Genomic DNA, 24,447 nt, shown 5'->3' with positions numbered 1-24,447 from the left:
TGAAATTTACCCAGTCAGTCCTAACATATTGTAACATTATTAGCTAACCAATTATATCCAACCACCTTAACTAGTTTACTCCTAGCAAAATTGTTTGTCTGCTGTATAATTAATCACAGAACCAGACCGACCATGCAAATAAACATAACAAAGTGGGAACTATAATGACAAAACAATACAGAAGTAAGGATTTCGCAACTACATCTATAAGACATAAGGGTTTCCCAGCTGTGCCTATTGATAAGTGAGGTCTTACCCAGGGCCAGCTCCAGCGTTTTTGCTGCCCCGAGTGGCAAAATAAATAGTTGCAGTGTTAACATACCCTGTGTGGCTCTGAAGAGGAGGGGCTCACGGGTGCAGCTCATGAGCCAGGTAATTATTGCTGAAGGGATATTTATTTGATTGTGTTGCCTGTTTGATACTATCAGTCTAGCCATATCTCTGTGCGCCATCCAGCAGTCCATCCAAACATGGTCTGGGGTGGCCTGGGAGTGTATGTTCTTTGTGCATTGATTACCAACATTTAGCAATACTACAGCAAAACATGAGACCTTGCATAGTAATATTCATAATCCTTTCTCTCAGCTGATGAAGAAAGCTCTCTCTATAATCAAACCGATGCATGATATAATGTTGGTTGGGATTAAAATGCACTTTCATATTTGTTGCTTAACCCCTTAGAATCGCATGTGCTTGTGTCTGTATTTCTTTCCTGTACCAAAAGGCTGGGATCTGGAGAATACGAGTCCCTTTATTAGGATCCAAGTTCTCTTTCCCAGAGCAGACTATTGATCTGTACCCACCCCTGTATTTTTCTAAGTCCTGGTCACACACCTAGCCAGGCCAACACAGGCAGGGTTGTAAAGTCTAAGAATTCTTTACAGCTAGTGACTTGCTGGGGTATTTTATTACTTTTTTTGGCATTTTTTCAGAATCTCAAAAACTACCCCCCCTCCCATTTTTTATAGTAATCTGATAACCAGAGAGAGTGATTCAAAGGATGGAACACAAGTCCCTCCAAACCAGTGATACTCAGTCATTACACAAATTGAATCTATTTCCCCATGTTAAGTATCCTCACACCTTTTTGTCAACTGTCTGTCTGAAATTGGCCATATTGATTATCACTACAGAAGTTTTTTTCTGCTGCTAATAGCTCATCTTAATTAATTAGCCTCTTACAGTTGGCATGGCAACTTCCACCTTTTCATGTTCTCTGTATGTATATATATATCTTCTTACTATATGTTCCATTCTATGCATCCGATGAAGTGGGCTGTAGCCCATGAAAACTTATGCTCAAATAAATTTGTTAGTCTCTAAGGTGCCACAAGTACTCCTGTTCTTTTTGCAGATACAGACTAACACGGCTGCTACTCTGAAATCAGACTGTGTTGTTGGCCTTCCAGAAGAAGCACTGGCCTCTTCCAGTAGCAAGAAAGGTTGATATAAGCTGCTGGCAACTCTAATTCGAATTACAGGCATGTTTTGCTGGCATAGCAATTTCTGGTGATCTTTAGAACCACAGTTATGGTAATCTTCGATAACTGCAAACTGATGAGAGATTTGCAGCAGCTGAACTACATACTTCAGGTGGAATCATGACCCCACTGAAGTCAATGCTGCCATTAAATCTCATGGCTCCAGGTCTGTCCCTCTTTATGCTCCAGCCTCTCTCCTCATCTGTCTCTGCCAGCCCCTCCCCACCTCTGCAGTTACTCTGATCACAGCAATGTGCCTTTCCTACCTTCGATTCCCACCAATCTCTCTGCAGTTACTAGTGTTGCCATGGGGGGAGATGAGGATGTTCATTTTTGACAGGATGGCAGGGGTCCCCATCATGACAGGAACTGCATATACTTGGCACCAGAAAAATGCACCAGCACCAAGTTTGAACCTCAGAAATGTTTGGTCCCATTGGAGAAGTGGCATTACCTGTTTGTTACACATTTCTACTGTCCACTCTCAAAGCCCAAACTCCTTATTTCCTTCTTAGCCACTGGCTGCTGAACTACATCTCAACAAGCAGGCTGGAAACCTCATACCCAAAGTTCTGATCCTGCTCAAATTGGAGTCAATGACAAAACTCCCATGGACTTTAATGGAAGCAGGTATAGGAGCAGACCTATAAAGCTGGAAGATCATATGGCTTTTGGCTAGCTGAGTAAAGGTGAATTTTACTGCAATTCATTTATTCTACTTATTCTTATGTTTGTACAGAAGGTCAGATCATCCTGGGTAGTCTGCCCATGCTTGGCTGTACTCTACAGAGTATTATGGGGCTTGTGGAATGGAATACTCCATCTTCCTTCCCTCCCCAGGCACAGGGCAACATAGCACAGCCATCAAGGCTGAAGAACGCTATTTTCCTTCCCAGTCTTTAGAAAGATTAAGTCACAGGTTCACTCTCCATTTCCTTCCCCGCTGCTCTCCCAGTCCACTGCTCAAAAACAAGCCTCGGCTGTGCTGCAGGTGGAGACCTGTGGAACTCTCTCCACTCCGTTGTCTGAGCCTCCCACATACTGCTTCTGTTCAAGCAAATCTGCCCTATCCCTGGTGCTAAAAGGCTCAAGAGTCAAATTTAAACTGTCTTCAACTGCCACAAACTCTTATATCAACTGGGAGGAGGAGGCTGTCCTCCTGGGATTAGAGGGGGTTTGGACACTAGCAGAATAGGGAATGTGTCCACTAGGTAAATCTGTTTGTGAAGGGAATTAGAAGGTTGCATAGCTTGAAGTTTCTGGTGAAAAAGGAGGAAGGAGGTTTCTGCAGTGGGTCTGAGGCACAGACATTACAGAATGGATCCTGGTTCCATAGGAGGCTCAAACTACTCTCAATGCAGAGTTCTTTTTGCATGAAGCAGATACTTCTCTATGCTATGCAGCACTGGATCGTGGGTGGTAAACATGACCCTCACATTGGTGGAGGTCCCTTGCATTTTCTTGAGAACAACCCTAGTAACAGATTATATGGTGAGCCACTAGAGTGCAGTAGCAGATCATGTAGACTTTAGTAAAGCTTTTGAGACTATGTAGCCCAGTAGTTTTCAAACTTTTGTACTGGTGACCCGTTTCACATAGGAAGCCTCTGAATGTGACCCCCACCCCATACATTAAAAACACTTTAATATATTTAACACCATTATAAATACTGGATACAAAGCGGGGTTTGGGGTGGAGGCTGAGAGCTTGTGACCCCCCCATATAAAAACCTCACGACCCCTTGAGGGGTCCCGACCCCCAGTTTGAGAACCCCTGGTCTAGCATAACCTTCTCGTAAACAAGCTTGGGAAATGCAACCTAGATGGAGCTACTATAGGGTGAGTGCAAAGGTGGTTGGAAAACTGTTCCCAGAGAGTAGTTATCAGTGGTTCACAGTCATACTGGAAGAGCATAATGAGTGGGGTCCCACAGCGATCAGTTCTGGGTCCAGTTCTGTTCAATATCCTCATCAATGATTTAGATACAGAATACACAAAGTCTGTGGATGATACCAGGCTGGGAGGGGTTGCAAGTGCATAGGATAGGACTTAAAATTCAAAATGATGTGGACAAACTGGAGAAATGGTCTGAAGTAAATAGGATGAAATTCAATAAGGACAAATGCAAAGTACTTCATTTAAGAAGGAACAATCAGTTACACACATACAAAATGGGAAATAACTGCCCAGGAGTATTGTGAAAAGGGATGTGGGGATCATAGGGGATCACAAACTAAATATGAGTCAATAGTGTAATGCTTTTGCAAAAAAAAGAGAGATCCTTCTGGGATGTATTAGCAGGAGTGTTGTAAGCAAGACACGAGAATAATTCTTCCGCTCTACTCCGCACTGATTAGGCCTCAACTGGAGTATTGTGTCCGGTTCTCGGTGCCACATTTCAGGAAGGATGTGGACAAATTGGAGAGAGTCTAGAGAAGAGCGACAAAAATGATTAAAGTCTAGAAAACATGACCTATGAGGGAAGACTGAAAGAATTGGGTTTGTTTAGTCTGGAGAAGAGAAGACTGAAAGGGGACATGATAGCAGATTTTGAGTACATAAAAGGTTGTTACAAGGAGGAAAGAGAAAAATTGTTCTTCTTCACCTCTGAGGATAGGACAAGAAGCTATGAGCTTAAATTGCAGCAGGGATGGTTTAGTTTGGACATTAAGAAAAACCTCCTAACTGTCAGAGTGGTTAAGCACTGAAATAAAATTACATAAGGAGGTTGTGGAATCTCCATCATTGGGGATTTTTAAGAGCAGGTTGGACAAACACCTGTCAGAGATGGTCTAGATAATATTTAGTCCTGCCACAAGTGCCGGGGACTCGACTAGACGACCTCTTGAGGACCCTTCCACGTCTATTTTTCTAGGATTCTGTGTTTTCAGCTGTGATGGGCATGAATAGTATATGTATATACAGCTAAGAAATATCATGAAATCTGGAGTTGGAACCTTTGTTTTGGAACCTGAACCCTGTGGAATGATAGAATCAGAGGAAATATAAGACAGATTAGTTCCATGTGGCTCATACCTTGGAGACCAATGTATAGAAGCCACCATGGCAGGCCTTCCGAAAAATTCTACACCTGCAGCCAGTCGCAAAAAACTCCACCAGTAACAAAGCATTAAATATTTCTATCAGACTATTAAATAATAATAAAACCTCCTTTAACTTAGAGATGCACAAATTACTTGTAACAATACTACAAACAAGGTAAAAATTGCCTGCCTGAATCTTCTGTGAAGAACATTCCTGTGGGTGAAGTGAGAGGCTCAATGAATCTCTGGAAATTTCCAGTTAGGGCAGAAAAATAGAAGCAGGTGAGTTTCACCTGACTTGGGGGATCTTTTGAAACCAACATATGTGGGGCAGGAACCTCCTCACCACAATCTCCTCCAACAAGCCCCAGGCACCCCCATTAGCTCTAGTCATCTGCCAGGCAAAGTCCCCCTGGCTTCAGGTTCTGGAATTCCCTGGGCAGCCTGTTAGCCCACCACCTTTATTGCCACCTTGGAAGGAAAGGCCAACCAATGGGCCCATGCCACCAAAATCCCTCCTGCGCCATTTGCTAAGAACTGAGGACTGCCCATTGGGGATTTCCCTGCATCCCCATGGACTCTGGAGAGACACTTAGCCCACAGTTTAAGGGATGGTAGTAGAGAAGTAGCTGTGAAGGAATTTTCTGGTCTCAGTGCTACAGAAAGCAGTGGTGAGTGACTGCTTCCTCCTCCAGAAAATGCTGCAGAGTAGAATTAAGTAGAGGGCTTGCCAGCTGTCTGCGGAAGAGCCAGATGGTGGAACCACCTGCAGGATAAGATGGCTGAAGGTAAGAATGGAGAACAGCTTGTCTTGAGAAGACCGTGAGGGAGTTTAGTGAGTTTTGTGACACAGCCTGTGGAATCTGCTGTGGTTTCCCTCTGAATTTCATTTTTAGTTCTGGAGCCCATCTGAACTCAAACCTCAGAAGAAAACCCAAGTGTTGCTGAACCACCAAGCTGAACATGCCAGAACCAGTCACTAAAACACACAAGCACCAAGATCATTTGCTTTCACCAAGCCCCTTTTTAACCATCAGTGGATTTTAAAATTGTATGAATGAAGTCACTTAAACAAGTTGTGGTCTGAAACCAATGTAAATTTATCTCCCTACAGATACACAACACCTAGTCATTGTTTCTCTACCATAATATCGACTGTCTCCCGGGGAAGCAATATCTGTGCTAAGTTCATTATGGGGTGTAGGTCCATAAGACAATTTATTTGATTTAACCTTGCACCCAGCACTAAATTCACCAGGAATTCCAGGGGCAGATGAACCCAACATTTGGCAAAGTGGTTTTGTGGCCATTTCACAAATGATATATGGCTTATGTGATCTATGAACCATTAATCTGGTAAACTGGGGAGTGAAATGTGCATGCACAATTTGCATGAAAGCTAGTGGGAACTGTAACACACTCATTCAAGGAGGGCACTGATTGTGTCTGCCTTCTTATTGTCTAACCAATAAGGGGGCCCTATGTTTCTGCTTCAGACCTGGTGTAATAAGAACTTTGGCACCTGACTTGATGGCGATACAGAGGAAATGTTAAAACTGTGTTAAATTTTGTTGGGATTTCTTATGAGTTGCTTGGTGATACTTCTCCAGTAGTTGGTTATTGTGATGTTTGGCTGAGGAACTTCACTAATGTTTATTCCAGGAATTTAGACTCCACATTCCTAGTGTAACTAACCCCCCTAGGGGAGCGCCTAGCTGAGTTAACCCTATGTTGATTGCCTGCAATGACCTGCTCAAGCCTAAAGGTGGACAATGGGGAGGCTGAAGAGAGCGGTGGGTCTACACAGGGGCCTTATCAGGAGCCAGTCTGGAAATCCTTTTTGTAGACAAAGGCTAAGAGCCTAGCTATTTCTCTCAGGGTTGTGAACAGGTGTAGTCTCTAGCGTTCCCTTCCAGAATGAGTAGTTTATGTTAGGTCCTACAGGCCCCCTGCTAGCAGAAGAACAGGTCTAAATAGGAGAGGGGAATACACTGATTCCAGTTTTATAAGGACAAACACAATTCCAATATTTTAGATAATACAGAAATATTATTAACATTATGTCAGAGTTACTAAGAAGGAACAATGATAATACTTACATCCAATCAAGGACTATGTGACTAAAAATAGAGAGTCATGGAGCAATAGAGATGAGAGAAAAGAGGGAGGGAAGGAAAGAGAATGTAAACTACAGTGGTGTAGTCACATTGTTTGGGCATGTAATGAAACCCAGCCCTTAAAATTATTATAACAGAATATGAAAGCAGATTGCTGCAGACAAACAGATGGTACCAGAAAGAAATTCACTTCTGAGAGATGCTTAACCATGCTGTACTAGACAGACTTTGGGTCACTGATTAGCCGTGTCATAAATAGATGGTTAAGGGTTAATGTTTCTTTTACCTGTAAAGGATTAACAAGCTCAGTAAACCTGGCTAACACATGACCAGAGGACCAATCAGGAGACAAGATACTTTCAAATCTCGGTGGAGGGAAGCCTTTGTTTGTGCTTTTTGGGTTTTTCTTTGTTCTCTCTTGGATCTAAGAGAGACCAGACGTATATACAGCTTCTTCTGTTCAATTTAGTAAGTACCAGTTAGAAAGGCGGTTTAGTTTTTTGATTGTTTTCTTTATTTGCAAATGTGTATTTTGCTGGAAGGATTGTATTTCTGTTTGCTGCAACTTGTATTTGTTCTGGGGGGAGGATTTTCTTTAGTCTCTATAAGCTGAAAGACCCTGTAACATTTTTCCACCTTGATTTTACAGAGATAATTTTTTACTTTTTCTTTCTTTTATTAAAAGCTTTTCTTTTTAAGAACCTGATTGATTTTTCCCCTTGTTTAAGACTCAAGGGGATTGGGTCTAAACTCACCAGGGAGTGGTGGGGGGAAAAGAGGAGGAGGGAAGGTGAATTTCCTCTTTGTCTTAGATTCATGGAGCTTGAATCTGTATAGTCTCTCCAGGGTAACCCAGGGAGGGGAAGCCTGGGAGAGGAAACGGTGTGGGGAAAGGGTTTACTTTCCTTGTGTTAAGATCCAAGGGGTTTGGGTCTTGGGGTCCCCAGGGAAGGGTTTGGGGGCCAGAAAGTGTCCCAAAACACTATATTTTTGGGTGGTGGCAGCTGTATCATTTCTAAGCTAGTAATTAAGCTTAGAGGGGTTCATGCAGGTACCCCATCTTTTGGACGCTAAGGTTCAGAGTGGGGAATCATATCTTGACAAGCCGGGAGATGTATCTGATTCTTTGTAGCTATCAACAAATTGAGTTAATTCATGATGTAACTCCCTTGACTTCAAGGATAAATCTGACCCATGGTCTGCAACTGGAGTCAATAAAGGTTTATGAATTGCATTCCACAGAATGATGATGAAAAACTTCATGGCAGAACTTCAAAGGTCCCTTCCAGCCCTTCTTGCTGCACACTCAGATTAATGACCCATATTCACACTCTACATGGTGCTCTGGTCTTTTGTTCCCCATGTTCTTGGCATTTAATAATTTTTGCTGCTGGCTCCCCTGGTCATTTTTTTATGTGCAGCTGTGGAAATATGGTTTCTGAGTTAGATCCGCAGCAGCTAGTGTGGAGTATGGGCCTGGGATTTTCAGCCTCTTGGGATGCTCACCAACTACTAGAGTAGCAAACTGAGGAACTGTTCCATCCAGGTAGCTGTCTTCTGCTTCGGCTTCTTTGTGTCTGGCCCTCAGCGTTGCATTATGTGCTGTATGGAAAACGCCACAGCATAGGTAACCCTAAACTTCACAGAAATATGTGACTAGAGTTAATGATGTTTTAGTAAGTTTAAAATCATGATGTCAAACTGCTCCTGAAAATTCACAAATAGAAAAAGTAGCTGGTTTGTTCTCACTTCAATGGGAGTTTGCCTGGCAGAGCCAGATCATTCCTCTACCTGGAAATAACCTGCCAACGGGAAGGGAAACGATATGAGATTCTCCTCACAGTGCTCCCTCTCAGTTCTTCTCTGAAGGACAGTCAGAGGTGGAGATTGCCCTGGGATCTGGCCCACAAAACTAGAAGATCCTGAGGATCTTCTGGAGTATTGGGCTATTTGTGCGGAGGCTCTGGACCCTGTGTGGTTCTGTCCCATCTCCCTGACAGCATGGCTCCAATTGTGTTTTCATGAGGGAGGGAGGAATGCTCATCTCCCCTAAGATGAACCCACCCACTCCCTGCCCCTGACTGCTCAGATTCCCAGACCTTGCATTGGAGATGAGGGAATGCTGTGGCAGCTCATGGGATCCTCATAGAGTTAAACTGGAGTCATCTAAAGGTTACTTTATTTTCTTTTCTATTGCTCCACTTCCTCTATTTTCTAAAGATAAATAACTCCGCTGGGGATTCCTGCAGCTTGTTTATTCTGTGAAAATACATCATGTTATCTAAGTTTGGTCCACTTATTAAAAGCTCAGCTTTCTTATAAAAACATCTTTCAAGTAAACTAGCTGGGGCTTTGAGGAACGGAGGTCCAGAACACAGAGGACTTGCTCAGAAATTTGAGGATGAACCTTATTTCAATGTCAGCCCTTTTAGCATTTTTCTATAGCTTTGCACTATGTAAACCTGTCCAGGTGTGTTCATGCTGCCATGGTAGTTTAGACTTTGCATCTCTGCAGATCAACCTGTCTGTCTGTCTGAAAATAAGTTGTAATATTTCAGAGTAGCAAGAGTTTGTTATGATTCTACCTAATGATAGTTTTCTTTTGATGATGTGTGCATACTAAAAGATTTCCTTTCCTCTTGCAGGTAGCCACAAGAAATAATGAAATGGGTGAGTTTGATTTTAACTATTCTATATCAGAGGGGTAGCCATGTTAGTCTGGATCTGTAAAAGCAGCAGAGAATCCTGTGGCACCCTATAGACTAACAGACGTTTTGGAGCGTGAGCTTTCGTGGGTGAATACCCACTTCGTCAGACGCAGGTAGTGGAAATTTCCAGGGGTAGGTATATATATGCTAGCAAGCAAGCTAGAGATAACGAGGTTAGTTCAATCAGGGAGGGTGAGGCCCTGTTCTAGCAGTAGAGATGTGAAAACCAAGGGAGCAGTCTTTGTTTAGTCCAGAGCTGATGGTGTCAAATTTGCAGATGAACTGAAGCTCAGCAGTTTCTCTTTGCAGTCTGGTCCTGAAGTTTTTTTGTTGCAGGATGGCCACCTTAAGGTCTGCTATAGTGTGGCCAGGGAGCTTGAAGTGCTCTCCTACAGGTTTTTGTATATTGCCATTCCTGATATCTATAACTACTCGGGGTTCTTATGGCTAAGCTTGTCCTTTTCATTCCATACACTTAAGTACTTCAGGCCTGATTTTCCACTCTGTTATACATGGCTCATACTAGTATAACTCCTATCACTTCAAAAAAGCTACCTCTGATTTACAGTGCTATAACTGGGAGGAGAATAGGGCACATAGGCTAAAATTTTCAGACTTGGATGCCTTCTAAATCCATATTTAGGGGCCTAAATATAAGTGATTATGGAGATTTTCCAAGGTGATGAATCACACCTGCAGGTCCTGTTGACTTCAATGGGAGCTGGAGTTGTTCAGGACCTCTGCAGGTTAGGCTACTACTATAATTTCAGTCCAATTTTAGGGACTTAGGCTTGAAAATTTTGGCCATAATTTTTTATTTCAAAAATAATCCTCTGTGTCAGTGCCTAATGGTGGGCCCTGGAAAACAAATCCAATTGTATCTTTGAAACTCACATTAACTTGATGATTTATGTTGGTATGATAAGGAAATCAAGCAGGGTTACTGAATAATTGCCCCCAAGGTATGCTATTTTGTCAATGAATACGACCAGTAAAAGAAGAGAACAGAGTCTCTTCACCCTTTTTATATAAGTGATCCCTATCCTGGCTGTCTGACACTGGGCCAGATTCAGCCTTGATGTAAGTAAGCTCAGCTGTCTTCAACATCAGTGGCAGATGAGTCTGCTTATGCCAGAGCTGAATTTAGTCTTTTGTCTCTACCTTCTCCTCGGGCCACTCTCCACACTTGGGGGTTACTCATTCACCTGTGCTGTCCCTTTTTATCTTTCCTGTGTGACATTGTAACTTCTTTGTGTGCTCGCACAAAACTACACATGTATTTGGTGCAATAATTGATAATTACTGCCCCTGAGAAACACAGGATGGGAATAGCAGTGGAGATTTGGAAGTCAGAACTGGGGGACATATTATGATGTCATGTGATACTTCACAAGTTAACCTGGAGACTAATTAGGAGCACACATTGAATAATCCCCTTAGAGACAGTAGTGTCTCTTGGACAGTTTAGCAGATCTTTCTGGATGCCAGTTAAGACTTTTCTTTTGCTCTGCAAGTCTCAGTGAAGGAGAGCAATGCCTTACATGTCTAAAGTGACTTCCATGCTGAAGGATCCCAAAGCTCCTTTAGCAAATGTATACACTGTCATTCACATGACAGAATGTCATTGATTAAAAGAGTGCAGTGGCCTATACGTTATCATATTTTCTTCACTGGAGGTCAGGAAGGCCTCACCTGTCCCAGCACATCACAGTTTATTTTAAGAACAGCCATACTGCGTCAGACCAAAGGTCTATCTAGCCCAGTATCCTGTCTTCCGACAGTGGCCAATGCCAAGTGCTTCAGAGGGAATGAACAGAACAGGTAATCATCAAATGATCCATCCCCTGTCATCCATTCCCAGCTTCTGGCAAACAGAGGCTAGAGACACCATCCCTGTCCATCCTGGCTAATACCATTGATTGACCTATCCTCCACAAACTTATCTAGTTCTTTTTTGAACCCCGTTATAGTCTTGGCCTTCAAAACATCCTCTGGCAGGTTGACTGTGCGTTGTGTGAAAAAAATACTTCCTTTTGTTTGTTTTAAACCTGCTGCCTATTTTCCACACAAACATATTTACTAATCCTTTTGGTAGATTGTTAGAAATAACTTCTCACTCAGAGGACATTTTCTAAGACAAAATGGGCAGTTAGGTGCCTAACACACACTGAAAGTCATTGGGAGTTGGCTACCAAATTCCTATTTGTGCCTTTGAAAGATCACCTCATTTCCCATGTCTAGTATGTTCTTTATTTCTTTGTCTGCCTAGACAGTGATACAACTCTGCATGAAGGTGACATTGTCTTGAGAAGAAAACGCAATGCCATAAACTGTGACAGCAGCTGCTTCTGGCCCAAGTCCCGTAATGGGCTAGTCAACGTCCCAGTTAATGTTTCTACAGAGTTTTGTAAGTCACGTGTAAATGTACCTATGAAATTAGAATGGATTTTAACACCAAATTTTGAGGCTTATTTCATGGTATCTCTGTATCATGTGTCAAAAGTGATTTTAACCCAAGGCAGCCTTTATGACTATTACCCTTCCCATCAGCTGCTCCTAGGACAGTTTGGCTAAAATTGTATATAATTTAGTAAAATGGATATTTAGTAAAATGGATATTTAATTGACAGTATTTAGTTACATAAATACCAATGGATTCATACATACTAGTCTATAGTTACTGACATTTAACAGCTATGGACCAAACGATGTGTCTATGTCTAATCTGTTATTTCAGCAAATATATTTGTATTAATATATTATTACTTTTAATAATAAATATTTTGTCTGCGCATACTAGTTTTTATGGAAGGATCTCAGAAAGAGCCATACCAACAGTAAGGCCTGATTGTCCTCTTCCATGGGAAACGGTGCAGAAGAGGAAAAGACAAAGGAAATCTCCATGAGGTTTTTCCTGGAGAGATTTCTTCCTAATTGTTTTGCTGGAGTCAGTGGATCAGGGGGTCAGTCAGTGGATTTGTGGAACAGGCTGCAGAACTGGTGCCTTAACCTGGAAGATCTCTATAGAAGCTCTGTCTTCATATGAGCTCTGTGCCCCTTAGACTACCCTGCTCCCTTGCAGATTGATTCCTTTGAAGCAGCACTTCCTGGTCTGCAACCACGAGTGACTTCCCTAGGGACCCCTCCTAAAGAGTTATTCTCACTTTCAGGGGAAGAGGCATGGACATTTAACACAGCCTGAGTCTGGGTTAACTTTTCTTGAGAATCACTGTGGTGCCATTTGGGGGCATGTGGACAATGTGGGTCCACTTATCCGTACAACTGTCCCACTTATTCCTCATCCCTTTCTTATTTGCATATCCCTGGACCTGCAGAACCCCCTTTTGAGGCAAGGGGGTGCAGTGATGCAGAGGCATGACTGTGTCCAGTAATTAATTCAGTTTTACAACAACCCTGTGGCTAGGTAAGGATTATTTACTGTAATGTTGCAGATGGGGAAACTGAGACACAACATTGTTGTGGGACAAATTTTGAAAAGTGGGTTGTAACTAAGGGGGCTGACCTAAGCCAAAAGTTTCAAATATAGTCAAGCACTTAAAGGAATGTTTAGGCATTAATAAAAATGCTCTGATTTTCAGGCATGCTGAACACCTGCTGCTTTATGTGACTTCAGTGGGAGCTGCAGGTGTTCAGTATCTGTGATAAACAAGCTGCTTTTATTTAGCTGCCTAAATATAGTCAGCTGTCTAATTTACACACCCCAGACTGACTATTTTGGCCTTAACCTCTCTGTTTCAGTTTCTCCATCTGTCTAATGGAGATAATAATACTGACCTACCTACATTTCATTGCCTGTATAGTGCTTTCATCATGCAAGGCAATGTACATAAGGGATAAGTATAATTATTATTACTTCCCTAATCACTTTGAAGACCCCTTAACCCTCTGCACTCTTATCCAATTTGACTTCTGTGATAAGAAAATAACTAGATGCAGAGATTTAGTGGAGTGGACTGCCACATAATAATCAAAATGCCATGGTTACACATTCTCCCTTTTCTTCCTAGCTGTGGAAGAGAGGACTTGGATTGTTGAAGCAATGCAGGAGTTCACAACCCTGACTTGTGTCCAGTTTATAAATCACACAACAGAAACCAACTACATAAGCATTGTACCTGGGGAGAGATCAGTTCCATCAGTCCTAATTGTGACTAGAAGCATGGATAATTTCCTAACCTATTCTTCAGTTTTCTTTCTTTCCTGCTTGACCTGGATTTAAATAGTCCCAGCTGGTAGCAAACTTCAGGTGTCTGTGATTAAGATAGTGAGTTGCCAGAGCTCATACAATTTTTCATTTTTTTCTTTTTGTTGGTATTTTTGGTTAATTACCCAAAATTTTTGGTTGATTTGGTTGATGCATCCGACAAAGTGGGTATTCACCCACGAAAGCTTATGCTCCAATATGTCTGTTAGTCTATAAGGTGCCACAGGACTCTTTGCTGCTTTTACAGGTCCAGAGTAATATGGCTACCCCTCTGATACTTGATTGATTACGTTGCTTTTAATCTATGTGACTATAGCTTGTTGCATGTGACGTCTTTGGTTATTAGTTGCATATTCTTTTCAGCTGCTGGTCTCACTTTGGAAAGATTGGAGGTATGCAGCAGGTGGGCCTGATGAAAACAGGCTGCATGAGTAAAGGAGCAATTCAACATGAAATGAACCATGCGCTGGGTTTTTTACATGAACAGGCCCGGAGTGACCGGGACAATTATGTTAAGATCATGTGGCAATACATTATGGCAGGTATGTCCAAGGGAGTGGTGTTGATGGTGATAGTAACAGTGCTTATCCTAATTCTTTACATCTTTACAATGGGACTGGGGAACAGAATACCAAATAATGACAAATTACTTCAGCAAATGTATTATTTGATTCTTCCTTCTCAGACACATTGAAATATATGTGCCTTTCCCTGTGAGTGGGACATGAGCATGTTTTCTCCATCAGACTCTAAAACAGTTTGCACCACAAGTTTTCAGCCATTGCCACATTATCCTGAGTAAATTTCAATTGCATTATCTTGTGCTTAGACATCAGAGGTTGTCTCTCGCAAGATATTATAATTATTTGCTATTTATATAATGCCATAGGGTTCTGTGGTGCTTTACAGTGAATTATAAAGAGGAGACACTTAAGAGAAGGGGCTAAAAATCCAAAGTTTGACCAAAGGTAGTAGACTTGGTTCTGATTTAATTCACACCCATCTGACAGTGGTGCAATCCCACTGACTCAAGTGTAGTTATTCCTGATTTACACCAATGTAGATGAGATCAGAATCAGGGCTCATAATGAAAGGACAACCAACCTGGATGCTGTGAGGACAAGGCTAACAAAAAGAAGGGCTCTAGCCCTGGAGTTTCCCAGAGACAGTGAGAGATTAATAATAATAAAAAATGGAGATATACCTATCTCATAGAGCTGGAAGGGACTTTGACAGGTTGTCAAGGCCAGCCCCCTCCCTTTACTAGGCAGGACCAAGTATTATCCCTGACAGATTTTTGCCCCAGCTCCCTAAATGGCCTCCTTAAGAATTGGACTCACAACCCTGGGGTTTAGTAGGTTCATGTGCAAACCACTGAGCTATCCCTCCCCCCTCTAATAGATGGAGATATACTTATCTCCTAGAGCTGGAAGGGACCCTGAAAGGTCAGCAAGTCCTGCCCCCTGCCTTCACTAGCAGGACCAAGTACTGATTTTGCCCCAGATGGCCCTCTCAGGGATTGAGCTCTTAATCCTGGGTTTAGCAGGCCAAGGCTCAAACCACTGAGCTGAGCTGGTGGCTTCACAGGTCTTTATAGTTATTACTCTTTTTTTTGTAAACTCTTCTTTACATCATAAAAATGACAAAGAAGGAGTTAGTATACAGTGTCAGGGTAGTCGTATCGGTCCCAGGATATTAAAGAGACAAGATGGGTGCAGTAATATCTTTTATGGAACCAACTTCTGTTGATGAGAGAGAGAAGCTTTTGAACCACATACCCTTCTCAGACCTGAAAAAGAGCTCTGAAGAGGGCCCTATTCCTTTTCCCATGGATGTCAAAGGCAGAATTCCCATTGACTTTAATAGTGCAGGATCATACCCTGAGATCTTTTGCAATTTCCCAGCTCTCCCACCTATTTTTTCCCAGGGTTTCAGTATTGCTTTTTTTTTTTTTTTTTTAAACCCTACAGTTCACCTTGGAAGTTTTCCCATTTCTTTGCTTTGACAACATATTGCCTGTTGTTTTGTTGCAGTCCACTTAGATACTTGAAACTTGGCTTATTTTTCTCAGTTTTTTTTTAATACAAGATACTGTTCTGTCCTTAGGCCAGAACTTCTGTTTTAGCTCTTTCTTCTTGCTTATAGTGTTTAGGTTCTGGGGCCCCAATTCAGCAAATTACTTCAGCATATGCTTACCTTTAATCACATGCTTAAATGCATTGCTGAACACAGATGGACTTAAGCACATTTCTGAAATGTTTTTCTGAGCTGGCACCTAGGTACTCTTTTCCCTCTGTCCATAAGACTCCCCAAATTATACGTTATTGTTTACATTTGTTTGCCTCATCATTCAGCTAAAAAGAATCTGCTTTACTTTCTTTTTTTTTTTAAGTTTTTCTCTGTAAATGTTGGTAAGCGACTCAGGGCAGTTTATCATGAGAGGAAGAAAGATCTTATGCTTGACGAGATCTGGGTTTTATTCCTGGCTCTGCCACTGACTACCTGTGTGACCTTGAACAAGTCACTTAAGCCAAAATATTTACATTTGGGTGCCTGCAGTCAGGCATTGAAACCCGCATTTAAGCACCTGAACAAGTGTCTTTATTTTAAAAGGTGCTGAACACCTTCAGCTCTCTGAAGTGAATATAATATGAAGGAATGTGGTAAACTTTACAATTTAAGAGAAATTTTTGGCCATATGCCTCAGTTATCCCAACTGTAAAATGGAATTGTACTAACTTAACTCACAGGGGACTTGATTAAGAGAATTAATGAACGTGTGTAAAGGTGTTTTGAGATCCATGGATGGAGGGTGCTAGAGAAAGGCAAAGGATTTATTGCTAACATGGTTTTGACATTTCTATATAAACAACTGATGCTGAAGCCCTTTCATATCTGCTGGTTAATAAAAGAGAACAGCATGGGGAGGGGGCGGAAATCACAGTAAACTATAGCAGCTTTTCACTCCTCTCCTCTTGGCTATAAATGGAGCAAATGGAAATTATCATGAAACTATAGATTGGCCTGAATCAATGCTGATAAGAACCAGCCTGAACCTTTCCCCAAACCTCAAATCAGTTTTTTGAGCTATAAAAAAGTTCAGTTATGTTTTTTTCCCTCATCTGTTGTTCATTTTTGGATTTTCCCTGCATTTCATAGTCCTGGATTGGACCAGGAGTGAAAATGCTAAATGAAGAGACTGGTTTTAACTTCAAGCTCTCTGGCCCAGTGTTGCAGACTCAGACTCAAGAGACTCAGATAACTGTGATGAATTTCTGATAAGCATCAATGTGGGGGACTTGTCCAAGTGGTTCCTGCTTTGCCAGCCACTAGTAACAATAACAGAAAAACTCATGTCAAAGGGTGAAGGAGAAAGGAAGGATGGCCCAGTGGTTTTGGCACTAAGCCTAGGATTTAGACCGCCCTGCTCTGCCTCAGACTTCCTGTGTGACCTTGTCAAGTCAGTTAGTCTTTCTATGCCTTAATTCCTTATGTGTAAAATGGGAATAAGAGCACTTTTCTACCTCCCAGGGCTGTGGTGAGGATAAATACATTACAAGTTGTGAAGGTCTTAGATATTACAGCAGGGGTCGACAACCTTTCAGAAGTGCTGTGCCGAATCTTCGTTTATTCACTCTGATTTAAGGTTTTGTGTACCAGAATACATTTTAACATTTTCAGAAGGTCTCTTTCTATAAGTCTGTATTGTCATAGTATTTTTTCCTCAATCTGAATCTTAGAGTCCAAAAATGAGGTACTAACATGAATTCCTCTAACCTTAATTACCAGCTTAGATCTGATACGCTGCCACCAATCAGGACTCTGAGTGCCTGATAAACTATGGTCCTCCACCAAACTTCCCTGGGGACCCCCAAGACCAGACCCCCTGGATCTTAAATACAAGGAAAGTCACTCTTCCTCACTATGCTCTCCTAGGCTTTCCTCCCTGGTTAACCCTATAAGATCACTGGGATTCAACTCTTGAATCTTAAACAGAGGCTTTCCACCTCACCCAGAGGACAATACAGATTCAAGCTCCATGAATCTAACAAATGGATCCCCCCTTCCCCCTCCTTCTTTCTTCTGGTAAGTACAGACTCAATTCCCTTGAGCCTACAACTAGGAAAATCAAACAGCGTCTTAAAAAAAAACTTTAATAAAAGAAAGAAAAAAAAAGTAAAAAGTTATCTCTGTAAATCTAGATGGTAAATACAGGGTCTTTCAGCTTATAAACACATAGAGAAAAAGTCTGCTCCAGCAGAAATACATTTAAAATACTTCAGCCAAATACACATTAAACTCTACCAGCAGATCAACAGATGGGAAATACAGAAACACTAAAACAATAAAGTGCCTCTAACTACTCAATACTCACTATTCTGAATATATAAGAGACTGTAGCAGGGAGATGGCAAGAAACCTGGTTGCACGTCTAGTCCTCTTCAGGACTCAGAGAGAAAAAGTAAAACCCAAAAACCAAACGAAGCTTCCCCCACCGAGATTTGAAAGTATCTTGTCTCCTGATTGGTCCTCGCGTAAGGTGTTGCAGGTCACTGTTTGTTAACCCTTTACAGGTGAAAGAGACATTAACCCTTAGCTATCTGTTTATGACATGTATATATAGATATATATAAACTATTATTGTATGTAAAGTAAATAAGGTTTTTAAAATGCTTAAGAAGCATCATTTAAAATTAAATTAAAATGCAGAGCCCCCTGGACCAGCGGTCAGGACCCAGGCAGTGTGAGTGCCACTGAAAATCAGCTCACGTGCCGCCTTTGTCATGTGTGCCATAGGTTGCCTATCCCTGTATTACAGTAGTGTGTAGGTGGGGTATAAGTATCTTAGACTGAAGGAACATTTTCACTAGGATCCTATCCTGTGCTGTTATGGTTGAAATGTTGCTCTCATATCTTACAGGGGAACAAGGGAACTTTGGGAAAGTGAATTCCAATAACCTGGGTCTTCCCTACGACTATTCCTCAGTGATGCACTACGGCTTGTAAGTTGGAGTCTGGGGCTTCCTTTCATAGATGCAAGCAGGGCTCTAATCTCCTATTCAGACTTAGGAGACAGAATTGCTCTTTCTAGGGCATGGCTATTGCTATTCACTTAAGGTATGTCTATACTCCAAGCTGAAGTGTAAATTCCAACTTGAGGAGACATAGCCGCGCTAGCTCCGATCAAGCTAGCACACTCATAACAAACAAACAGTATAGCCATGGCGGCATGAACTACAATAGAGGCTATTCGCCCTGAGCACAGTCCTGTCTGAGATTCCAGACACGTACTTGGGTGGCTAGCTCTCTTGCTACCGCAACTACTCCAATTTTAGTGCACTAGTTTGATCACATGTGATACGTCTCCTCAAGCTGGAATTTACACCTCCAGCCTGAAGTGTAGACGTACGCGCAGAAATGCAGGAACACTCATCATGAAGGGAATCTATTCCTACTCTCTGACTTAGCCCTGGCAAAGGTAAAGAGGGATAGGGCTGGAAGAGAAAGACAGTGGAGTAACATTTCTTCTCACTGCATTCGTACCTTATGTGACAGACTGACAATTTCATGTAAAAATGCAAGTCTTTATGTACAGTTGTGGGATTGGAACTTCAAAGGATTTTTTGGTACAATGTATGTGAAGTGGATTTCTTAGGAAATAACTGGGGTTTAGGGGATGTAAATTTCCCCCTCCAAAGCCAACCTGTGAAACTGGAGAGGCTTATCTATACACTAGTTCAGACTTGATTCTCCAGGGTCCAACATGACTATGTGCTTGTTCTGAGCTGAAGCTGTGATGAACTTGCATCTACAAGGAGTCCGTTGAGTTAGAGGAGGAAGGACTGCTCCTGCCAGAATCCGTATTACAATGAACTCTGGTAAACTTATTCATATGCATGTAGGTTCTTTTATTGTTTTTAATGTGTTTTCTCTGTAGTTCTTTTTACCATAAGATTAAATCAGGCTTGCCTAAGAAGTACTGTGTGGTACCTTATAATTGTAGCAATTGTTATCTCTTATCTGCCTCTGAAGAGAAAGCAAGCAGATGTCATTAGGCAACCAGTCTGTGCTGGGAAATACAGACAGGACAGGGAATTGTGCAGCTTCAAAATACTCCAGTCAGAAGGGAGATAGAAAGGAAGGCAATGGTTGTGGAGCTAGAAGCCTAAGAGTGGGTGCCCTTGGTGGACCACTGAGGGGGAATACAGGTGCTGTACACAGTTGCCAACTTTCATGCAGTAAATAAGCACCACGACTTTCACAATAAGCCGAAAACAAAGTTAATCCCATTTCAAAACAAGGCCAAAACAAGCCCATCCCTAAGAACCTCAACACTCTATGTGACTAGATCCCGCCAGCGTGCAGTCTGGGACTGTGGTGGGCCCACTGTGCACTCCTGACTCTCTCCCCTGCTTGCCCCTTTTTCCTCCTTGCCAGGAGCCGATCAAAAAAAAAAAAAAGGAAGCAACAAGCAACAACAAACTACGAGCTAAAAACTAGCCAACAAACAACTCACAAGCCAATTAAGCCAAAAACAAGCCTAATTTCTGCATTTTTTTCATGGATTTGGCATGTCTGGTATTATTGCCCTGAGCTGTGACACCTTACAGTAGAGGCCTTATATGGCCATAATGTCAGGTCTGGCACTACCAAGTCTGTTCTCTAAGCCAGCCTCTGCAGTGTTCTCGGGGCTGGGCTATTAATTAGATCCCTAATTCACTTATGCAACAGTACTTAGGAGGATTCCTCTTGCATCCTCAGGATGTTGTGTAGTACTTTGTGAAAATTGTGTATTATCTTGGCTCATGGCTTAATCCTACAATTTAGCCCTTAACACAGAAGCCTGTGGGAGGCACCTTGCCCCACATTTGCACTAACAGGCAGCAAATTTCGGAGCATTTTCCCCAAAGCAAACCAGTAATTAAGATAAATAAATCCTGTCTAGCTAGAGGCAAGAGACAGTGAGTAGCAGTTTCAAATATTCAAAGAATCAGGGGCTCAGACAGCAACCTTGCTCTTCAGAGCATTCTGGTTGGGACACAGATTTCACTCTAATGAAAGGTTTGGAAGGAGTCATCCCCCAAACAATACATTCTCCCCTTGTTTTTTCATTTCAGTGTTTCTGGACACAAAGCTGCTCCTCAGTGTTCTTCCTGAGATATCTGCGAAGGCTCTTTGCTTGCCCTTTCCTATTTAATCTCTTCAGAATCTTAGGCAAATGTTACTTAGAATATTTTCCACAACAATACAAATGCATCACTTAAAGTGGGATTTGACTTAGACCCATGATTTCCCCTGCTTCTGCAGATATGACTTCTCTAACACCTCTGGGAAAGCAACTATTGTACCGATTCCTGATCCCTCTGTACCCATCGGACAGAGAGAGGGACTGAGTAATCTCGACGTGGCTAAAATCAACAAGCTCTATAGCTGCAGTAAGTGCTCCAAATACTATGTGCTTAATTAAGAAACTTTATGGTAGCTGCTAATTTCCTTCTAGCTTATTTTACTAGCTCCATTATTTTGCTTACAGCTATTTAATGCGTTTAGTAGATGAGCATTGACACATTTGTGAACATGGCAATTAATTTCTCTTTTATAAATTTAACAGCCATTAATGGATGGAGATAGCTGTGACTGGATTTTCCCTTGAAGAGGATTTCTCTGCATCTTTCATTTTCTTTACAACTGTTTTCTTTTGTTCTTCAGATTGCTGTAGCAATGTGCTGCATAAACCTGCTGACACCTTCTCATCTGTCAATTATCCATCTTCTTATCCAGACAACAGCAACTGTCTGTGGCTCATTCGCATCCCACAGCATCAGGTGATTTTTGTTAGAAAAAAGGTTTGAATAGGTGTTAATAATATATGGCATTCTTTATCAGATTGCTATTGTATGTCATAATTTTAATAGTATTATATATTAAATATTTAACTGTGCCAGTGATTAACCATTGGAACAAACTACAAGGGAAGTGGTGGATTCTCCATCTCTTGATGTTTTTATATCAAGACAGGATGCCTTTCCAGAAGATATGCTTTAGCCAAACAAGATATTAGGCTCAGTGCCTGAGTAACTGGGTGAAACTTAATGGCCTTTGATATGCTTGTGGTCAGACTAGATGATCTAATGGTCCCTTCTGACCTTAACATCTATGAGATAATATATCACTTTCCAATGCACTGGTTAACAACATAACCCTTTTGGGGTCTGATTCTGCTCTCATATATATCAGTTTTATACTGGTGTAACGCTACTGATGTCAGTGGGTTTACTCTGATTTACATTAGTGTAAATGAGCTCTGAATCAGGTTCTAGGTACAAAGATTTACTACTTTCCAGGGTTTTCCTTTGGCCACTCTGGGGAACTGTGGGAGGGAGAGAGGAATCTCTCTGGCTACTGAGAGGTGGAATCCAGATGAGATGGTCATGCAAGTCCAGTCCCTCACTCTCTGTTTTTCTATACTTGGTCCTGCTGTTCTTGTCAAACCAGGAAGCTTCATGGGCATGTAGCATAGAGAAGTGGCTGGGGACATGAAAGTGGGGACTGAAGCAGCACTGGCAAGGTGAAGCACTGGGGAGAGCAGGCTGGCAGCGAATGAAAGGTAGGCAAGGAGCAGAAGGGTCTCTGTGGGGTGTCATTACTGAAGGTAGGTGGAGGGGACTAGAGAGATGGAAGAGGCACCACTGAAGAGAGGGGAGGGTAAAGAAAGGGTAAGAAGAGGGGGATGGAGGCAAGTCTCCTGATGACAAGAAAGGAGAGCTCTCCTGAGAAGGGAGGACAGTATAAGGAGCTCAGGATTTCAGCCAAGATCCTCTTTGACAAACAGATTCACACTGAAATCCACACACAGACACGGGATGTAGGTCAGGGTCAAATAAGGATGGAAATGAGTAGAAGTCAGGGCAGATTTGAAGTGTTTAATTTTCTTGTTCTTCTTCAGGTTTTCCTGCAGTTTGATGCTTTTGATCTTCAGCCTTCTCCAGACTGTACCTCAGACTACATCAGAATTTATGATGGAAGCAGCAGGAATTCCAGTGTCTTACTGGACAAGTTGTGTGGGATGGGGTCCTTACCCTCATTGGTGGCTTCTAGAAATGTGATGCTTGTAGAGTTTGTGAGCGATGAGGCTACTGCAGCAACAGGTTTCCAAGCCTCCTATAGCCAGGGTGCGGACAGTACCTCATTTACAGAGCTTGGTGACATTTCTAATTTTTGCTTAGAAAATATTTATGTGCAAAACTGAACTTTTTGTGGAATTTTGTAAAATGTGTTTTTCTATATTTGAATTTTTGGTGGTAAACTCTTTTTTCTATGTTATCCCTTCCACCATCCATAAGAACTGTTCAAAGCCAGCAGCTTGTGGAGCTGGGAATGAAGAAAAAAAAGAAAAATAGGACCCTACCTGGCCCTCATACGAGCAGCTTTCAGGTCTCACTCATTCTTCTGGAGGCCGAGGAAGCCTTGTTGGGCTAGTTGAGGTCTTTACAGCTACCTGTTTAAAAAAAAGGAACTGAGCAGTAGGAGCTACTAGCCAGAGTGAAGAGTGGCTGCAGAACACTCCACTAGCCATTTGGATATCTATGCAATTTTAGATCTCATGAATGACAAGGTAGAAAGTAGGGGTCACATACAGGGCCGGCTCTAAGCACCAGCATTCCAAGCATGTGGTTGGGATGGCCTTTGCAAGGGGCAGTACTTCAGCCTTTTTTTGTTTGTTTGTTTGTTTTTTGCTTCGGAGCGGCACTCTGTCCCCCTCCCGGCTTGTTTTTTTTTTTTGATTGGGGCAGCAAAAAACCTGGAGCCAGCTCTGGCCACATAGAAAGTATTTTTAACAATTTAGGCGGAGGTGGGGGACAGAGACAGGGAGAAAAGGGATGTCTAGGGTCTACAGGTTCCAGGCCTATCATTTTCTAGGTTGGTTCAAGTCAGCTTATCTGTGGACTTACCCCCTAGTGAGGTCTGGGCTTACCACACAAACTAAGTAGGATACGGCCCTGTTAGTATTTGAACAGGGGAGACCCCCCAAGAAACATCCAGGTGCAGCAGAAAGTGGTTTTGGTGCTTCGACAGGTGGCCATCTGACCCCCAAGTCAATGCTAAACCAATGATACAGTTTGATGCCAGAGGGTACTGTAGAGAATTCTTTCCAATAAGATGTAAAACCAAGGTCCTGGCCACTTGGTGGTTATTGAAGGTCCCATGGCACTTTACCTAAGACAAGATACTAACCCCAATGTCTTGGCAAAGTTTCAGAGGAAGTAATTATAGGCTGCCTATTTAAACTTTTCCTGTACTTTCCCTTGGCTTTGGTAATCTTTTACTTCCTCATTTTAACACGTGTGTGTGTGTGTTTAGGACCTCCCAGCTTCACTTGAGAGGTTACTGTATTTTGGGGGGAGCAGTGGGGAAATAAGCTACTTGATGGCTATAGTTTCTCAGTCATTAGTGAAGTGCTATGGAAGGAAAGGCACCAAATAAAGTAAGATCATTACTATTTATTATTACTTCAACTCCAAAATGTAACTTTGTTTTTTATGGGGAAAAGTGGAGGACACTTCACTGTTTGACTTTTCACAAAAGGAAAAAAACATTTATTTTAATTACTGTTGTAGCCAGCAGTTTGTTCCCTCCCACTTCCCTCCTATGTTTGTCACTCTCCCTTGCTGTAGGACTGTGATACTAGGCATAATTTTCAAAAGCAAATTTTACCCAGGATCTGACTCCTTAGCTACTTTCTTGCAATTTCAGCAAAGAGTCCTGTGGCATCTTATAGACTAACAGATGTTTTGGAGCATGAGCTTTCATGGGTGAATACCCACTTCGTCGGATGCATGTAATGGAAATTTCCAGGGGCAAGCAAGCTCGA

The 24,447-nt window shown here is 42.0% G+C and overlaps 2 protein-coding genes across 2 annotated transcripts in view; one reads left to right on the top strand and one right to left on the bottom strand.

The window, feature by feature from the left end:
* The window catches only part of PRDM11 (PR/SET domain 11), a 276,782-nt gene that overhangs the window by 80,489 nt on the left and 171,846 nt on the right, over positions 1–24,447 (bottom strand). The window lies entirely within an intron of this gene.
* The window catches only part of LOC116821726 (astacin-like metalloendopeptidase), a 20,451-nt gene continuing 5,026 nt past the window's right edge, over positions 9,023–24,447 (top strand). The window contains exons 1-9 of the mRNA XM_075064656.1: positions 9,023–9,111; positions 9,287–9,311; positions 11,619–11,756; positions 13,378–13,517; positions 13,921–14,116; positions 18,496–18,577; positions 20,883–21,010; positions 21,285–21,400; positions 22,522–22,747. Of these exons, the coding sequence (XP_074920757.1) occupies positions 9,043–9,111; positions 9,287–9,311; positions 11,619–11,756; positions 13,378–13,517; positions 13,921–14,116; positions 18,496–18,577; positions 20,883–21,010; positions 21,285–21,400; positions 22,522–22,747 (1,120 nt within the window). The 5' untranslated portion in view covers positions 9,023–9,042. The remainder of the gene's footprint in view (positions 9,112–9,286; positions 9,312–11,618; positions 11,757–13,377; positions 13,518–13,920; positions 14,117–18,495; positions 18,578–20,882; positions 21,011–21,284; positions 21,401–22,521; positions 22,748–24,447) is intronic.

The sequence above is a fragment of the Chelonoidis abingdonii genome, chromosome 4 (assembly GCF_003597395.2).
Source record: "Chelonoidis abingdonii isolate Lonesome George chromosome 4, CheloAbing_2.0, whole genome shotgun sequence".
Lineage (NCBI taxonomy): Eukaryota > Metazoa > Chordata > Testudines > Testudinidae > Chelonoidis > Chelonoidis abingdonii.
This window is presented reverse-complemented; position numbering and strand designations above follow the sequence as displayed.